The sequence below is a fragment of the Hyaena hyaena genome, unplaced genomic scaffold, assembly GCF_003009895.1.
Source record: "Hyaena hyaena isolate Hyena2069 unplaced genomic scaffold, ASM300989v1 scaffold_8, whole genome shotgun sequence".
NCBI lineage: Eukaryota > Metazoa > Chordata > Mammalia > Carnivora > Hyaenidae > Hyaena > Hyaena hyaena.
In genome coordinates, this window is record NW_024080640.1 from 8,063,827 (window position 1) to 8,081,842 (window position 18,016).

At 43.9% G+C, this 18,016-nt stretch overlaps 1 protein-coding gene across 1 annotated transcript; it reads left to right on the plus strand.

Annotated features, from left to right (window-relative positions):
- The first annotated feature begins 649 nt into the window (after window positions 1-649).
- Window positions 650-16,519, plus strand: STMP1 (short transmembrane mitochondrial protein 1). The gene is made up of 4 exons (XM_039243125.1): window positions 650-655; window positions 794-1,033; window positions 13,264-13,317; window positions 14,173-16,519. Exons 1-4 carry the CDS (start codon window positions 650-652, stop codon window positions 14,245-14,247), a joined length of 375 nt encoding a protein of 124 aa, XP_039099056.1. The 3' UTR covers window positions 14,248-16,519.
- The last annotated feature ends 1,497 nt before the right edge of the window (window positions 16,520-18,016 follow it).

An 18,016-nucleotide genomic window follows, 5' to 3' on the forward strand; every position in this document is an offset into this window, starting at 1 on the left:
TAAGCTAATACGATTTGGTTATAGTTTGGAACGAGAGTTCGGCTTCATATAACAGACAAGGGTGAGTTCTGAAGGTTGAGAGCAAAGAGAAAAGCTGCTCTTCCTTTGTAAGTGCGTGTTAAGGGAGACTGTTGAGCGTTTCAAAGGCCAGGAGCAGGAGGTGGTCCAGGGTATGATAGAGCAGCTCGGTGTGGAGATAGGATGGGGAGAGGTCTCCTAGAGCTCACTGGCCTCACCAGTTTACATGACAAGCATTTATTGATCCCTCACGTCTCATTTGAGTCCCACGATTCAACAAGGGAGCTGGCATTAGACCCATTTATAGAGAAGGAAGGCAAACTCCAGAGGGGTTAAGTAACCAGGAAGTGAAGGCAGTCATGAATTGCACACAGCTGTGCCAGACTCCAGAGGCCTCCAACTTAAGCACCTAACCTCTATCACAGGTGCTTCTTGCAGGTTGCACAGGTACAGGCGGCACCTTTGAAAAGTACAGCCCTCCTCGCCTCCCATAGATTCTGCCTGAGGTCCGGGTGGATTATGTTGCAAAAGCTCCACAGATTCTGCTTTGCACCTAGAGTTGGGACACGGCCTCCTGCAGTCCTTCTAGGTCAGGGGGTCCTAAGCCTGACTGTGCATCAGAATCGTTGGGATGCAGGTAGTAATATAGATCCCGAGGCCCAACCCAGGTTTCCAGAAGCGGGATTTGGGGACTGGCGTCGTGGAATGTGAATGCCCAAAGCTGTCTGGCCAAGCCTGGGACTTGGGACTTGCTCCTCCTCCGCCTTGACACCAGCTGGCCAGTTCAGGCGGTAATGCCGGGGCGCTCCGCCAGGGGGCGCCGGGGCGCCGCGAGGGGCTCGCGGGTGAGGCGGGGCGAGGCGAGGCGAGGCGGGAGGCGCGGGCGGGGCCGGGCGTGACCCGGAAGCCCACGGCGGGTTCCGCCCCCCGCGCCGGCAGAGGCAGGCTCGGACCGGCCCGCCGAGCTGCCGCCGCCCTTCGCTCCCGCCGCGCGGACACCATGCTCCAGTTTCTGGTGAGTGGCGCTGCCCAGCAGGGGCCCCGGGGCGGCTTCGGGGCCCTCGAGGGCTCCGGAGCCGGGCCACGGGGTGTGGGGATGTGCGCGTGGGTCCGCGGCCCCGCGGCGCCCGCTCGTCGCCCGGCGTGGGCTGCGGGGTTCTGTTTCCGCCGGGCGCCCATCCCTTTGCAGTCGTCCCGTTGTGCAGTCATTCAAGTCACCGAAACTTGGAGGTTGACGTCAGCAGGCGTTTTCAGAGCCGCTTCTGGCCGCCCCGGAGGGCCCTGTGTAGTCCTGGTGTGAAAGCTTCTGACGTCCTGCGTGACTTCGCGGCCTCCCCCTTCTGCCCGCCCGCACCCCGCCCCCCATCCCTGCGGGAGAGCCCTGCGGGTTGGGTTTTTGAGAACGGAAGACGGCGGGGTGGGGGGCAGGAATAAGCTCCCACGAGGCGCAGAAGCTCAAGGTCGGAGTAGGAGGTTTTGGGGGGGGGGGGGGGGGGGCGGGGGCTCGTCAGGCCTTTTAGAGCTTCCAGACCTTGAGGAAGGCTGGTTGCTGGCATGGATGAGTCAGACCCTGGTGTGCAGGCAGCTCTTCCATAGCGCTCGTTGTGGGGGGAAATTAGTGTTACTTTGAGTAAATAAATTATATCTCTTGGCTCTTGATTTCTGTGAAAAACCGGCTTTCTGGCAAAGCCGAGTGTATTTTTTTTTTAAAGCAGAGTTAATTTTTTTTCTTTTTAATGTTTTATTTCTGAGAGAGAGCGAGAGCAGGGGAGGGTGAGAGAGAGAGGGAGACACAGAATCTGAAGCAGCTCCAGGCTCTGAGCTGTCAGCACAGAGCCCGACGCGGGGCTCGAACCCAGGAACCATGAGAGATCATGATCTGAGCCGAAGTCGGACGCTTAACCGACTGAGCCACCCAGGCGCCCCGAAGCCGAGTGTTTTTCAGAGATTGCCTGGTGAAGGTTTCAGCGCGTCTCACAAACCATTTCCAAGTGAAAGTGCCTCTTGCAAGTTTTTGAGCCGTCCACACTTGACACTTCCAGTCTCTGATTCGGACAAGAAGCAGGTGCTCCTTTGTCTTCCTGAGTGCCCTGGAGATGAGATGCTTTCCTGCATGTTATACTCTTTATCAGAGGGAATCACCAAGTGCCCTTTCTGGCTTTTTGAGTTTTTTGTTTTTGAGATGGTAATTGATTTTTTTTTTTCTTTTTAAAAGTTTTTACTTAAATTCCAGTTAGTGAACATACAATGTGATATTAGTTCCAGCTGGACAATATGGCGACTCAATACTTCCATGAGCCTGTGCTCACCACAAGTGCCCTCCTTGATTCCCATCCCCCACTCCCCTCCCCTGTGGTGACCATCAGTTTGTTCTCTGTAGTTAAGAGTCTGATTTTTGGTTTGCCTCTCTCTTTTACTCCTTTGCTCATTTGTTTTGTTTCTTTTTTTTTAATAGTTTATTGTCAAGTTGGTTTCCATACAACACCCAGTGCTCATCCCCACAAGTGCCCTCCTCCATGCCCATCTCCCCCCCTCCTCCCACATCCATCAGTCCTCAGTTTGTTTCTTAGCATTCAAGAGTCTCTCATGGTTTGCCTCTCCCCCTCTCCCCCACCATTTCTCCCCTTCTCCTCCCCCACGGTCCTCCGTTAAGTTCCTCCTAATCCTCCTGTACGTGCAAACATATGGTAGCTGTGGTAATTGATTTTTAAAATCTCTACGGGGAAAAAGGTATCCTTGACATAAACTGCCCAGCCAGGACAGGGCTGTACCCTTTGCCTCGGGAAGTTTCTCCAGTGTCCTAACTAGGTGTTAGTTTAGGAGGCAGTAGAAATAATTAGTGTCATTTAGTTGTAGGAAACACAAAGTTTAAAGACAGTATCAGTTAGTGGCGCCTGGGTGGCTCAGTCGGTTAAGCATCCGATTTCGATTCAGGTCATGGTCTCAGGGCTCTGAGTTAAGCCCCACATGGGGCTCTGTGCGGACAGCTTGGAGCCTCGAGCCTGTTTCAGATTCAGTGTCTCCCTCTCTCTCTCTGCCCCTCCCCCACTCGTGTTCTCTCTCTCTCTCTCTCTCTCTCTCTCTCTCTCTCAAAAATAAACTTTAAAAAGAAAAAAATAGTATCAGCCCCAGAGTGTAAGGTGATAGCATTGAGACTTCTACAGCTGTAGCTTATTGATTCCATTATACTTTATAAGTGCTTTTGCAGAGTTTTGGAATAGACTTTTGCTTGTGTAAAAATATGCATGTATCTGATTTGAAGATTCAGAAGTCTCGGCATTCAAGGAGAGATGCTGCTGCCATTCATTAAATTCCTAGCTCGGAAGTCACTGGAACGTGGCCATTCTCTTGCCCCTTGGTCTCCTGTCTCCCCATTACAGCTTTTGAAAGACTTGGATGGTGTTACTTTTCACCTTGTTTTTACCTCTGCCGAAGGATTCACCTGTCTCGGGTCCAGCACGTCTGGACCCATGGCCTCTTCCGTCCCCCACCCTGCAAGCCATGTCCCACACCTGACTTCTTCCTCTGTCCTCCAGCCCTGTCTCAAATTTGAAATGCTAACATAATCTTTGATTTATTTCTCTCCTTCATTCTCCGTATCCTTTACCTGCTGTGCCTGGAACATAAATTTCCCTGTGTAGTCTTGGGCAAGTTACTTGACTCCTCAGTGCCTCAGTTTCCCCCAACATAAACTGGACAGTAATAGTACCTGCTTTAGAAGTCTGTGAAGAGCAGGAGCTAATTCATGAATAGAGAGCGCTACCTTGCACACAGTAAGCACTCAGTAAACATTAGCTATTGTTTGAGGCCATTGGGTCTTCGTTACTCACCTCATGAAAGTTCCATCTTTATGTTCCCCACTGCCAAGTTCGTAGCGTCAGCCTTTTTTACCCCGCCTTTGCACTACTGCGCCAGTCTAGTGGGTGTGGGAATGTGGGCTTGAGTTGGAAGAGTGACTTTAGGTTATGCAGTTTCACTACCATGCTGACACCGGGGCCTCCACCGCTAACCGCGTTATCTGGTTTCTGTTTCGTCACCTCCGGTTAAAATGGGCTCATTACAGAGCCCATGGGTGGCTCAGTGGGAAGGGTTCTGTCTCTCCTGCTCTCTGCCCCTTACCTGCTTGTGCACTCTCTCTCTCAAAATAAATAAACTTAAAAAAATAAATGAATAAAATAGGCCCAACTACTTCCTCAGATGATCTGTCACTTTGGGTCACCATCTAACACCGTTCTTGGTGTTAAAGAGCAGTTTTCATCCACATGCCAACACTTCACATATCTGAGGAGCATTACCTTGGTACGTCTCCCTGTCCCCCTCACCCCCATCAGTCTTTAGACTAAATGTCTCTGATTCTTACATCATTTTTTATGATTTCAGGTTCATGCTGGTTAGCCTTCCCTGATTAGTCTAGTTTGGGGTTCTTTGTTTTGAAACATGGCATTCCCAATCCATTCTGATCAGCCATAGAAAAGTAAGGCTGTCTTCTCTACTTCTGTGTTTCCTTTGACGCCCTTGGTGTCCTGTCTGCTCTTGCAGCTGCCGGAGTAATTGTCCAGTATTGTCTTATTCACATGCTCAGAAACTGCCAGTGGTCTTTGTCCCTCCACATCCTCCACATCAGGTAGTAAAATCAAGTAACTTACACTTGATTTTCAAGATTTGCGAATCTGACCCCGTTTTCCCTTCCTACTGCCTTTCAACATATGTCCTCTGTTTTAGATTGAATACTGATCAGGACCAACCTGTGGACCTTCCTGCCATCAGACCTGCCCATATGGTTTTCCCTACTCTTAATGGCTCAATTCCCATCTTTTTCCATGAGCTCCTGAAGTGTTGACACTGTTAAGATCCATCTCCCCATTAATTTACATCTTTATATGTCTTTCATCAGTGTTCTATTAGGTTCTCAGTAATAGTCTTGTACCTTGTTTTTTATATGTATATTTCCAGGTACTTTTTAAGGTAGCTGTTAAGAGTGGCATTCTTTTTAAAATTACATTTTCAAATTCATTGCTGATGTATAGAAATACTAACTTTGGTGTATTGATTTTTTTTTAATGTTTGTTTATTTTGAGAGAGAAAGAGAAAAGGAGAGAGGGAGGGAGACAAAGAATCCCAAGCAGGGTCCATGCTGCCAGCACAGAGCCTGATGCAGGGCTCCATCCTGTGAACTGTGAGATCATGACCTGAGCTAAAATCAAGGGTCTGATGTTTTACTGACTGAGCCACCCAGGTACCCCTGGTGTATTGATTTTTGTATCTAGCAGTCTTTCTTATCTTTTAACTCCCATATTTTGTACATTCACTTGGAAGTGAATTAGTGAGTGCCATACTGTGAAGACAGTCTTATCTCCATGAAGGCCGCAAGGACAGTTTTGTGCTCTTTTCCAATATTTTTGTATATCTCAAGTTAGGACTTCTAGCAGTAGTAAGAGTGGATATCCACTCTCTGCTTCTAGTGAAAATGGTTTTGAGGTTTTAGTATTATGTGTTCCTGTTATTTCCTTAAAGATTAACAAAATTCTCTTCTATTTCTAGTTTAAGAGCTTTTATTGTGATTATTGTGATTGTTGAATTTTATCATGCTGACTCCCCATCTGGTGATCAAGTGATTTTTCTCCTTTAGTGTGTTCGTACAAATGACATTAGATTTCTAACATGAAGCACTTAAACTGTGTGGCCCATTCAGACCATCATTTGGTGATGCACTGTTTCCTTCACTTGCACCTTCACATATTTTATTTAGTGTTGTCTTTCTAGAATAGACTGTAAATCCCAGGGGAGGAAGCAGCATGCCTTGTACTTCGATTTCCTAAGCACATGGCACTTAGGCGGTACTATGTGGTTTATTTCACTTATTTAATTAGATATTCCTCGTTTGCCTGATGACAACTCTCAGATATTCATAAGGTATTTGAATATTTGAATCAGCTTCTTTGAGAACATATAGACCGGCTCTACCTGATACACCTCTTTCCAGAATGTTACAGCTAACTTTTTCATTAATGTCGCAACTGGCTCAGTTGAACAATTTACAGCTTCACCCCCTTCATTCTCTAAGGAAAATTATTGAGTATAAAGTCTAGCTTACATCTTAAAAACACATTTCTCTGTGGTTGTAGTGTAAGAGCTTTAGGTTATATCCTCAGCAAAGTTTTGTTTTAATGGATAGAAGGTGCATTTTATTATTATTTGAAGCAGTTATTAAGCACAGTTGATATTTTCTTCACAAGTCTTAAATGTTTAAAGACTAAGGTACAAAAAGATTAATTTTTTCCTTGCTCCCTTAGAACAGAGCAGTCTTCAGACAGCTTTTCTGGGTGTGTTTATTAAACTGAGAAATCGGGGCGCCTGGGTGGCTCAGTTGGTTGGGCGTCTGACTTCGACTCAAGTCATGATTGTGTGGTTCGTGAGGTCGAGCCCCGCATCGGACTCTGTGCTGACAGCTTGGAGCCTGCAGCCAGCTTTGGATCCTCTGTCCCCCTCTCTCTCTGACCCTTCCCTGCTCATGGGTACTCTCTCTTTCAAAGATAAGTAAAAAAACATTTAAAAATATATTTAAAAATATTTAAACTGAGAAATAAAAGTATCAACATATCTTTTCTTAATGTTAGATAATGCCTACTTTGAGTTTTATTGTCAGTGTGTAGCTTTTCTCATATGAGACCATAAAACATTTTGGGGTATCCTTTTGAATGCTAGTTGTAGCTGTATTTGCTAAATAAAATGAGATTATTTCTGTTATTTCTTTATTTATTTTTAATAAGGTTACTTTTAGGTTTCTTAAGCCCCTGTCAGTAAATATGAAATGGTTCAGGTTCTATGTCATAATTTGGGTTTGAGTGTGTGCTCTTCAAAAATGTAATTTGATGAGTCCTGTTTCAGACTTGTTAGGTAGTGTTCAGTCTGCCTTATTGCCAGGTGCCATCCCCAGGTAAAAACTAGCTGTATGTGCTCATGGACAGACATAGCGTTTTGATTGGGGAAGGGGTCGAGCAGCAAAACTGAGAAGAGTCCCATTGCTTTGGGTTTTGCTTTCTTCTTTTTATGACTTAGTGCTGCTTTATGTTAATGCAGTGTTGTGACTAACCTGCTTATGAGTCCCTACATAAAAAAGAGTTGATTTTCTGTGGTGTTGATATATAAAGCCAACAGTTTGTTTCAGTGGTCCTCATGTTTATCACTGTAAACGTTTCCATTCTTTTTAAACATTTGTCCAATCCAGAAACCTTGAAGTTGTCTTTGATTCCCTGTTTTATCCTATATAGCTGATATTTTACTAAGTCTTATTGATTTTTAATATATTTTTAAAAACATTTATTTATTTTTGGGAGAGCGCAGGGGAGCAGCAGAGAGAGGGGGACTGAAGATCCGAAGTGGGCTCTGCCCTGACAGGCTGACAGCAGCCATCCTGATGTGGGACTAGAACTCACGAACCAAGAGATCATGACCTGAGCCCAGGTCAGATGCTCATTTGACTGAGCCAAATTTTTAAATATTTTTAATATTAAAAATAATATTTTTAAGATATAATTCACATCATACAATTCACCCATTTACAGTATAGATTAGAGTGTTTGTTTAACTAGGCACCACGCCCAGTGCAGGGCTTGACCCCATGATCTGAGCTGAGGTCAGGAGTCCGATGCTTAACCAACTGAGCCACCCAGGCACCCTGAATTCAGTGGGGTTTTTTTATGTTCAGAATTGTGCAGCCATCACCACTATCTTATTTTATGTCCAGTATTTCATTGTCCCAAAAAGAAACTACATACTCATTAGCATTCATTTCTCACTCCCCTCTTCCCCAGCCCTGGACAGCCAGTTTATTTTGTGTCTTTATGGACCTGACTATTCTGGACATTTCCTTTAAGTGGTGTCATATAATGTGTGGTCTTCTCCGACTGCCTTTCATGCAGTATAATGATATCAAGGTTCATCCACTTTGCAGTGTGAATCAGTACTTCAGTCCTTTTTATGGCTGAATAATACTATGTTGTACTGCATTTTGTTCATCCATTCACCAGTTCATAGGCGCTTGGTTTGTTTGTAACTTGTGGCTGTTGTGAATAATCCTGCCGTGAACATTTGTGTGCAGGTTTTTGTGTAGATGTATGTTTCAGTCCTCTTGCATATATTCCCTCAAGTAGAATTGCTTAACATATAGTAACTCTGCGCTCAACTTTTTGAGGAATTGCCAGCCCATTTTCCAAAGTGGCTCTAGCATTTACATTCCCGTCAGCAGTGCATGAAGGTTCCACTTTCTCCATATCCTTTTCAAAACTTGTTCATCTGTTTATTGAAGTCCTCCTACTGGGCATGATGTGGCTCCTCACTGTGGGTTTGATTTGCATTTCCTTAATGACTAGTGACATTGAGCGTCTTTTCATGTGCTCCTTGGCCATGTATATGTGATTTGGAGAAGTGACTGTCAAAGCCTTTGCTGGTTTTTAAGTTAGGTTGTCTTTTTATTATTTAGTTGTCAGGATTCTTATATTCTGGATAGAAATCCCTCATTGATAGGTGATTTGCAAATATTTATTCCATTCCATTGGGTTTTCATTTTCGTGATGGTATTCTTTGAAACATCAACATTTTTAATTTTGATGAAGTTCAGTTTATCCTTTTTTTGGGGGGGTGTCACTTTTGTTTTGGTGTCATATTCAAGAAACCTTTGCCTAATGCATGTCTTGACAATGTGCTCCTCTGTGTTCTTACAAGAGTTTTATAGTTCTAGCTTTCACATTTAGATCTTGATCCATTTTGAGTTAGTTTTTGTTAATGATGTAAGGTAGGGGTCTGTATTCACTCTTTGGCATGAAGATAGCCCATTGTCCTGGCATCGTTTATTGAATGTATTAGCAACCTTGTTAAAAATCACTTGGCGCCTGGGTGGCTCAGTGATCCACCTGTGGTTTTGGCTCAGTTCATGTGATCTGGTGGTTTTGTGAGTTAAAGCCCCACATGGACTCTGTGCTGACAGCGAGGAGCCTGCTTCAGAGTCTGTCTCCCTCTGCTGCCCCTCCCCTACTTGGGCTGTCTCTCTCAAAATAAATAGGTAAACTAAAAAAAAATTAAAAATATGTTAAAAAGATCACTTGACCATAAATGTAAAAGTTTATTCCTAGACTCTGCATTCTATTTTGTTGATCACCGTTGACTTTTATTTTATTATTATTTTAAAATTTTTATTCCTTTTTTTAATTCCAGTATAGTTAACATACAGTGTTATATTACTTTCAAGTGTACACTATAGTGGTTCAACAATTCTCTACATTACTCAGTGCTCATCAAGATAAGTGTACTCTTAATCTTCACCTATTTCACCCGTTCCCCTGCCCACCTCCTCCCTGGTAACCATCTTTTTGTTCTCTGTAGTTAAGAGTCTGTTTTGGGGATCATCATTGATTTTTAAGAAGAAAAACAATTCAGTCACGTTTGCTTGCTGTCCCCCCCACTACCACACTCATCTGAGCCTTCCATGACCTGTACTTCATTATTCAGCCTATTTTGAGTAGAGCTGCTAGTTGAATACTTTTAAAAAGCAGTGCTTTCATCACGTTGCTGCTCGTAAGGCCATTGGCATCCTACCAAGATTGCATGTGAACTAAACTTTGCCTGCTTTTTGATCTCCCTCAGCCAGCCCTACACAGGCTCCATAGTTATTTCTCTCTGTTTCTAAATTCAAATCCTCTTCTAATCAATCCTGTTTCTTAGTCAGGTATCTTGTCCTCATTCATACCTCATGCCTTGATTCTCCACATTCAGTTCCCTTCCCAGTTTAAAATTTAACACTTCCTCAGCATAATTAGAGGCTTTAATAACAGGTTGAGGTACACTGATCTCCTTCAGATATGGTTTCTTAGAAGAATCACTTCTCTGTCATTCATTTGGCCACTTAATGCATGACCCAGTTCTGGTTCCTCCCGCACCTGTTACATTCAGGGTCCTGGGCTGGGAGCTGCCTTCAGTTGTTTTGTAACTATTTTATTTTTATAGAGCTTTTCTTCCCATACATTGTATAAACTCTTTAAGAGTATGAGACATTTTATAATCCTTTCACAGGGCTGATACGAATTTATTTTTAGCATATAAGTGTCTTTCATCTTTTAATCAAAACCTTTGGGGACCAGATTTTAGAAAGGTTTAAGCTGCATGTCCCCTGGTACTTAACAGCCCTATAGCACTCTGTTACAACATACATTAAAATATTTCCTATTACTCATATTCTGCAGTGGGGTGTAGGACAGGATCCCATGTTTAAAGATTGCTTTTTCTGTAGCAAAAAGAGAGTATCTACCCTGAATGTGACAGACTATAAGTAGTCTCATATCAGTTCAGGTCAGGTGTGATTTTGCTGCCGAATGGGTTACAGTAAAACAGTTTGAGTAGAGTTTCGGGTTTCAGAATCATGGGTAATGGATTGTGGAGCAACACGGACTCTACATGTACAGTGTGAATGCAGAGTGTGTGATTGCAGAGCGGGGAAGTGCCGTCTCTAATGTGCGAGGCCCTGGGCCAGTCTGGACTTCCTCCTTGACTCTTAGCAGCAGCCTTTTCCTCCCACCCGTTTGTCCTCTGACCAATTTGCTCATGTCACTCCTCTGTTCCCCAGCCCCTGGTGTTTTGCCATTTTTTGTCCACAGTGTGCTTGCGGGAAGAAGCCACATATTCCTAAAGTCTCAAGATGATTGCAGAAAGGATATAATAGTAATTCATTGAGTGTTAAGCTTGGGAAGCAGTCACTTTTCTTTTTCCTGCACTACCTTCTCTGCAGGGAACACCGTGAGGGACCAGTGACATGGAGGGGGCATCAGGGGGTGGCATACAGCCATCTGGATGGACTCTTGGCCAGGCATCCAGGTCTGGGCCTGGATGAAGTTCAGCAATCTTGGCCTGCAGAGAGGTTTCAGACTCATTCAAGACCTTCTGTAATCTGGCTCCATACTAACTTTGTCAGTTTAATGAGTCACCATTCCTCAGTTTGAGATTTTATATATACATATTTTTTTCTGTGTAAACTTGCCTGTTGAGCAGGGGAAGGGCAGAGAGAGAAGGAGACACTGAATCTGAAGCAAGCCCCCAGGCTCTGAGCTGGCTGTCAGCACAGAGGCCGACATGGGGCTTGAACCTACAGACCATGAGATCATGCCCTGAACCAAAGTTGGACGCTTAAACAACTGAGCCTCTCAACATTTCTGTTATGTATGTAATTTTACAACATCATAGTGATAGACTGGGCAGTATTCTGAAACTGGAATTGGACATGTCTTGTCTAGAAACCCATAGTTTTTGTTTTGTGTCGTGTTTTAAAATAACTGCTATTTTTTCACATGCCCTGATGGCTGGTGACCTTGCCAAAAGGAAGCCACATTAGATACGCCATATTTATTTTGAGACGCGCAAGATAAGAACCAGGAATCCTCGAATGTTGGAGCTGGAAGGAACATTGCTAGCATCATGTTTTATAGATCAGGAAACAATCGGCTAAAGGTACACAGCTAGATAGTGATAGAAGCAGAACTCTATTTTTCTTGAAAATTTGCAACTTTGTTTTCTCTGCTTGGTTGCTTGATGTTAGAGCTAAAATTCTCAGTTGATTTTTTTTCTCATCTTCTAAGTAAATTTAATACTCTTTCTGGATTTGGAAAGCCTCTGTCTACCTGGTTTCAACCCACAGAAGTGAAACAAAATCATTTTGCTTCTTGCTGTTACCTTGGCAAAACTATGTTTTCACAAGGTGTATCTAATTAATCAAATGATTAGAAAATGGTCTGTGATTAGATCGAGGAGAGCCTCATTTATGCTTAATTTACTAACAACAAACCAATTTAAATTGTGCTTTTGGTGTTTAAAGCTCAGCAAGGCTGTGTTTTGTTTCCCTATATGTATCTCCGACTCGAAGACAAGGTTAGATCACACCATTTAGAACTGATGGTGTTACGTGCCACGCTTTTTCTGTTAACCTCCGTTGAGTAGGAGCAAAACTGATTAAAGAAAATGATGGCGAAAAAATCCAGATGCCAGTTTGAATTTATGAAATTAGGCGTCCCATTGGACATTCTTAATTATTGGAGGGAAAAAGCCCAGGGCGTTGCAGACCATCACTGGAGTTCAGAGTTTAAGGAGCTTTGGTTCTTTTGTTGGAAATGGAGTGCTTTAGGTTTTCATGAAACGGTTTTTGTTCAGGAAAAGAGTCACCCAGTGGCATACGCAGTTATAGTTCTCTAAAAGCCATGCTTCGGGGCGCCTGGATGCTCAGTCAGTTAAGCGTCCGAATTTGGCTCAGGTCATGATCTCACGGTTCGTGGGTTGGAGCCCTGCGTCAGGCTCTGTGCTGACAGCTCACAGCCTGGAGCCTGTTTCAGATTCTGTATCTCCCTTTCTCTCTGACCCTCCCTGCTCATGCTGTCTCTCTCTCAGAAATAAATTAAAAAACATTAAAAAAAAAAAATGAATAAGAGCCATGCCTCTCTCTCCTCCCTGAGTAAGAGCTGGTTAGGGAACCTCTACTTCCACAGGAGGTAAGTGCTCTGCCTGTTAGGTCCCAGCCAGGCCCAGGGCTAAGCCAGGTGCTCCCTCATGGGCCCAGGGCTAAGCCAGGTGCCCTCTTGGTTATATGTCAGAGTTTCCTGTGCTTTTCTCTCCTGATACATTTTTGGTTTGAGCGTGAATCTAATTTAGGTTGTCCTGTGTTTCTTTGTTGTGAATGACCTTGAAAAAAAACCCTTCCCTGTCCTGCGCCTCACATTCCACTTGAAATAAGAGGTTGAACCGTGAAAATCTCTTTATTTTCTAAGATCCTACCATTTAGCTGAGTACTTTTTTTAAATCCGATATTTTTTATTTGATGTAACAAGAAGTACCAATACTTAAAACCAAAGAAGAAAGAAAGACAAAAAGCAAGTTGCTTTTAGCAACAGAATTATCACTTTACCTTGGGTTTCCAGAACTGACAGTCAGGTATTTATGGGAGTTGTGAGGGGACAGGGAGATTCTAGGGGAGATTTGCTCAGTTCTACCGTTCATTCTCACTTCTGTATGCTCCTTAACCTTTTGGGAGAGTATTTCTACGTTTATTTTACAGAAGGGAACCGAATCCCACGCTGCCTAGACCTCGGCCGGACACTGGGGTCTTTAACTGTCCTCAGCTCCTTAGACTGTTGTCTGCATAGTTTGGTTTGGTATCAGGTGGCACAGAACTTGGTGTCCAGTGTAACTCTTCCTGTTCTGTTCTTTCAGCTTGGATTTACTTTTGGCAACGTGGTTGGAATGTATCTGGCCCAGAACTATGACGTAAGTGACTGTATCCGTGTCCTCCCCGACTCCATGTCACTATTTTGTAGTGACTTGTCTTTGTTGAAGTCAGGTGTGCCTTCCAGCGTAAGTGAAGTCCATAGACCTGAGGAAAATGCCCTGAATTTTGAAGAAAGATTTTCTATTGTTTGAAAAAACCACGTCACAGGAGCTTCTGTCCTCCACTTGACCACAAGAGGGCAGAACCCCACCAGTTTGGATGGTCGTGTGACCTGAGCCGGGCCCGTTGGCCCGGAGTAATTAGCCACTGAGTGAGTCTCCTTACAGCTCTGTGGACAATTACGTGATAGATGGGAATTCAAAGACTAAGTCTTTTCAGAGTTCTGTCAGCCTCATTTTACAGAAGGGGAAGTTGAAAAGCAGGTGACAAAACTGCCCATGAGTGGGGCCTCTGGAAAGGTTGTTTAAAAGAGGGGGAAGGGAAGGAAGAGGCGGGAAGAGGGAAGGAAGGCAAATATATTAACTTTTGATTTGTTTGTGTTGAAGCTTTTAGTGTGACAAAGGAAACTCTTTGTCAACCTTCACTTGAGTTACGTGGTTTTCTGTGCAGGAACTTTATTACTTTATATCACCCTCATAGTTCATATGCACAGCTTCTATTTGGCAGTGGATTGAGGTGCTCAGTGAGTATATAAAAGTAGAAGTGAGGATCTAGCTTCTAAAGAGGGAACATACTTCAGTTTACAGCTTCCGAGATCCTTCTTATGCAGCCCCAAGGCTAAGTCGCTTTCAGGGGAATATAAAGACTTAACAGCAACCCTTTATTGTTGGAGGAAGAAACGTAGAAGAATATCAGGTAGATGCAAAATTATAATCTTCTTTTTCTCTTTAAAGATCCCAAATCTGGCTAAAAAGCTTGAAGAAATTAAAAAGGACTTGGATGCCAAGAAGAAGCCCCCTAGTTCCTGAGGCGGCCTCCAGCACTGCCTTCTGGACACGCTGACTATGCAGTTCTGGAGGGCCTCCTTGTCGCCTGAACCAAAAGCTTTTGTGTTAAATTTCAGCCTCAGCAGTTTTCCTCTCCCGCTAGATCCTGTGTTTGCCTAGAGCAACAGATGGGGCTACAAATCCAGAACTACCCTTTTCCAACCTCCTCACCTCGTCCCTTCCTCCTCCCAGCCTCCTGGGGTGGCCTGAGACTGGAATTACGGTGCTAGATTAGTGAACGTGACTTTCATTAGTAGTCTCTCCTTTATTCCTTGGGATTTCTACTGTTTTCTAAGGAAAAATTGAGTTTTGTAGAGCTGATCAGATGTAAATAATGCTGATTTCACAGCCTAGCCATTATAATGGGTATGTAAACATTTGGTACTAAATTATGTTGTTTCAAAGTAATTAAAGTGCAGAAGCCACTTACTCCTGAATTATCCACTTACTTTATACAGTTATCAGGAGGCACTATAGCTGCTAATTTAATCATTAATCGATTTGCTACATTAGCTGAGAAACTATCCTGAGAACCCTGTCAGGAGCTAGGGAGTTTAAAACTATGTAAAATAATGGCCTTTATCCTCTGTGAAATTCAGTCAAGTATGCATGTTTTTCCATAATGATGTCTTTGATTTGGCACTTTCCCCTCAAAAGCATCTTATTTTAAGGGATCACAGGTGCATTTGATGTTACATGATGGATAAAAGACAAGTCTGTAAATGAAATTTTATGCCTTTTCACATTAAAAAATTATTTACATTGTAACTTTATAGTGATTCTCATAAGAAAACTTTGAAGGGTTTTTTTTGTTGGTGGTGGTTTTGTTTTTAGTTTTCTCCCTGCGATCAAAAGTCATCATTGTATGTTGACCCATAGGTGGAGACCTCTCTACGCCTCATTCGGCAGGGAGAAGCTACTGAAGATGAGACCTCCACCCAAATGGCAAAGATTTTCATTGTCGATGGGAGTGGGGGCCGGGGAGATAGAGGGCGCTTTTAGGCAACAGGCAATGGAAACCTGAGCGAGGCAGAAGGGCCCACAGTGACCTCACAAACAGGCTCATGAAGCCATAGGCCCTGACTGACCGATGGGCTACATACAGCGAGGCCGGGTTCTTAGGACTGCCCCAGAAGGGAGAATTTCATCTCCCTCTACTCCCTTACTCTGCCCTCTGACCGTAGCCCTTCGCCATCGCCTCGTGGCAGTCTGTCCTTTGCTGTCCTGCCTGCTGCTCCTGTGGTCTTTAAAAAAGAAAAGAAAGAAATCGCCACCGTAATTTGTCAAATGTATAATTAGTCCCTGTTTCTTTTAGTTAAGAAAATGTTTGGAAAAGTTGTTCACTTTTCCCATAGGTCAAGATACAAATGTGATTCAGGATAAAGGGCATCTCCTGCTCCTGTGCTTCAGCTCCTAGTTCCTCTTCCTCGAGGCGGGCGTGGTCAGCTTCCTGTATACTTTGAGAAAGATTCTGTGCCTAAACAAATACATGTATGTGTGGGGGGTGCGGGGGGAGGTTTTCACATATGATGTGCTGTACTGGGCTCACCCCTGGCCTGAAGTGGAGATCGTTCCATATCAGTATGTAAGAAACAAGGAACCCATTTCTGTTTTTTGACTCCATGAGATTCTACTGAATGGATATACCATAACTGTTACTGAGGAACATTAGTTTTCCTGTCTTTTGCTGTTACAGTGATAACCTTGAACCTAAAATTTTTATACATATCTGTGTGTGGTGTAGCTATAAGCTAAATCCCAAGTGTAATTTACACTCACTAGAGATAAAGTCTCATTTGATTGTGTGCTGTGTTTTAGGGGATTTGCTGGGCAGCTCACTGATCATGCATTTCTGAAGACATTTTAGCAGAATCAGTAAACTGGAAGAGTAATTTAGAGACACCTATATTCAGACAGTGATGACATTGGTACTATGTGATTATAAGACAAAAGGTTCTGCTTCTCTCTGAAAACGGGGATCTCTCATATGTGGGTGTAGGTTTTCTTGCCGGCAGCTCACCCTGGTGTGTGATACAGATGGTGTGATAACCGCACATTACGGTTTGACTTCACCCTAGCAGTGAGATCATGGGCAGGTGTCTTATCTTTCAGACACTGTCGTATTCTCTGTAAGATGTGGACACAATATCTACCTCATACGCTCACTCGAGAAACAGTTGAGATAATAATATATGTGATGTGTTACACAGTGCTTTGCAAATTGCGCAATAAATAATAGATATTGGTCCAAACACACTGCCTTTGGTCAGAATACTTCATTGTTCTGCAATTGCACTTAGAGCCAGTTCATGAACCATGAACAATTTGTCACTATTCTGTGGTCGCTTTCCTGGTTGCTGATGAAAGTCTACAATACCTACCTTGATCACACTTCCTGGCTCATGAGACTTGACCTTGAATGACTGAATTGTTAGCAGAATGAACTACAGCCTTGAAGGATAATGTGACCCCTTTTGAGGGTATTCAAAATGCCACAGGCTTAGTAAGGTTTCCAAAGAGGGCTTCCTCGTCACAGTCACGGTAGCATGACTGCTTGTGTGTGTGTGTGTGTGTGTGTGTGTGGTCTTCCAGAGTGGGCATGGGGGCAACTGAAATGTTAGATCAGGCCTCTCTGTATGACGCCTCTTACACCAAACACATTTGGATTTGTGGCTTCCCTCAGCAGTGACTCTTACCCTCGTTCACTGCTGGGCACCATCCAGCAAATCCACCCCTGCGTTCGCCTTCACCACATAAACGGCTCCGCAGTGACTACGGGCTGACTCAGTGGTCGCCGTCCCGACACCCTCTTCTAGTTAGGTTCGTGCAGCAGTGGAAAGGGGCTCAGAATTATAGGCAAGATTATCCTCATGAGCTAGAGGGGGAGCCCAGAACCATCACAGACGTTAGGGTGTAGTTGAAACTTTGTAATGTGGGTGAGGGTTGCAGCGACTGTGATTGTTGCCCGAGGAGTTCTGTTCCCTGAGTGTTTCGTAGGGACCCTTGCCTCACACACCATCAGAGGGAGGGGAAGAGCCACTGCAAGACGTACTCGTCTTTTCCTTTTAAAAATGTTTGAAAACTCCCGTCGATGTGATCTAAGAAAACTTGCCATACCTGATCGTAAAAAGGTTACTCACGTGTGCAAAGTAAGACTTCAGGACTGATGTTGGGAACTTCATAGAGACATTGAGACTGACAAGTTTATCCTTAAACCATAATCCTCCCAAACAGGGAGAGCCAAACCCAAGCAACCTTATTACATCATCACAAGGGGCTGTATGTAGTTCAGAAGTTGAAGTCTTTAGTAGACTTTTCTTCCAATTTGGTATGTGATGCAGTTAAGCAGGTTTAGAAGAACGATTTCATTTTTTCTAACCCATTTACTCCGTTTTGGTTTGTAGGACCGTAGAGAAAGTTACAATGTGTGGTTTCTCTCGTTGTCTGTGCGGACGGCTTCACAGGGCATATGTACACGTGTACGGAGCAGTACACTCCCTGGATACAAGGCTGGTGTTTGTTTTTCTGCTGAGTTCTGCCTTTTTAGTGCTTTTTCTGTTAGTCCCCCTGAAGGAAATCTACAGACTGTCCTGGAGCAAATGAGGCTTTTCTTAAACTGCCCGTCCTGGGCTGTGCATTTAGCATTTCCATTCCTTAACTCATGAATGAGTGCCTTTTTCCCTACTGACTATTAGGGCCTTGCGGAAGGCAACAGGGTGGCATAGGGAAACTATTTTGAGATCTTGCCTGG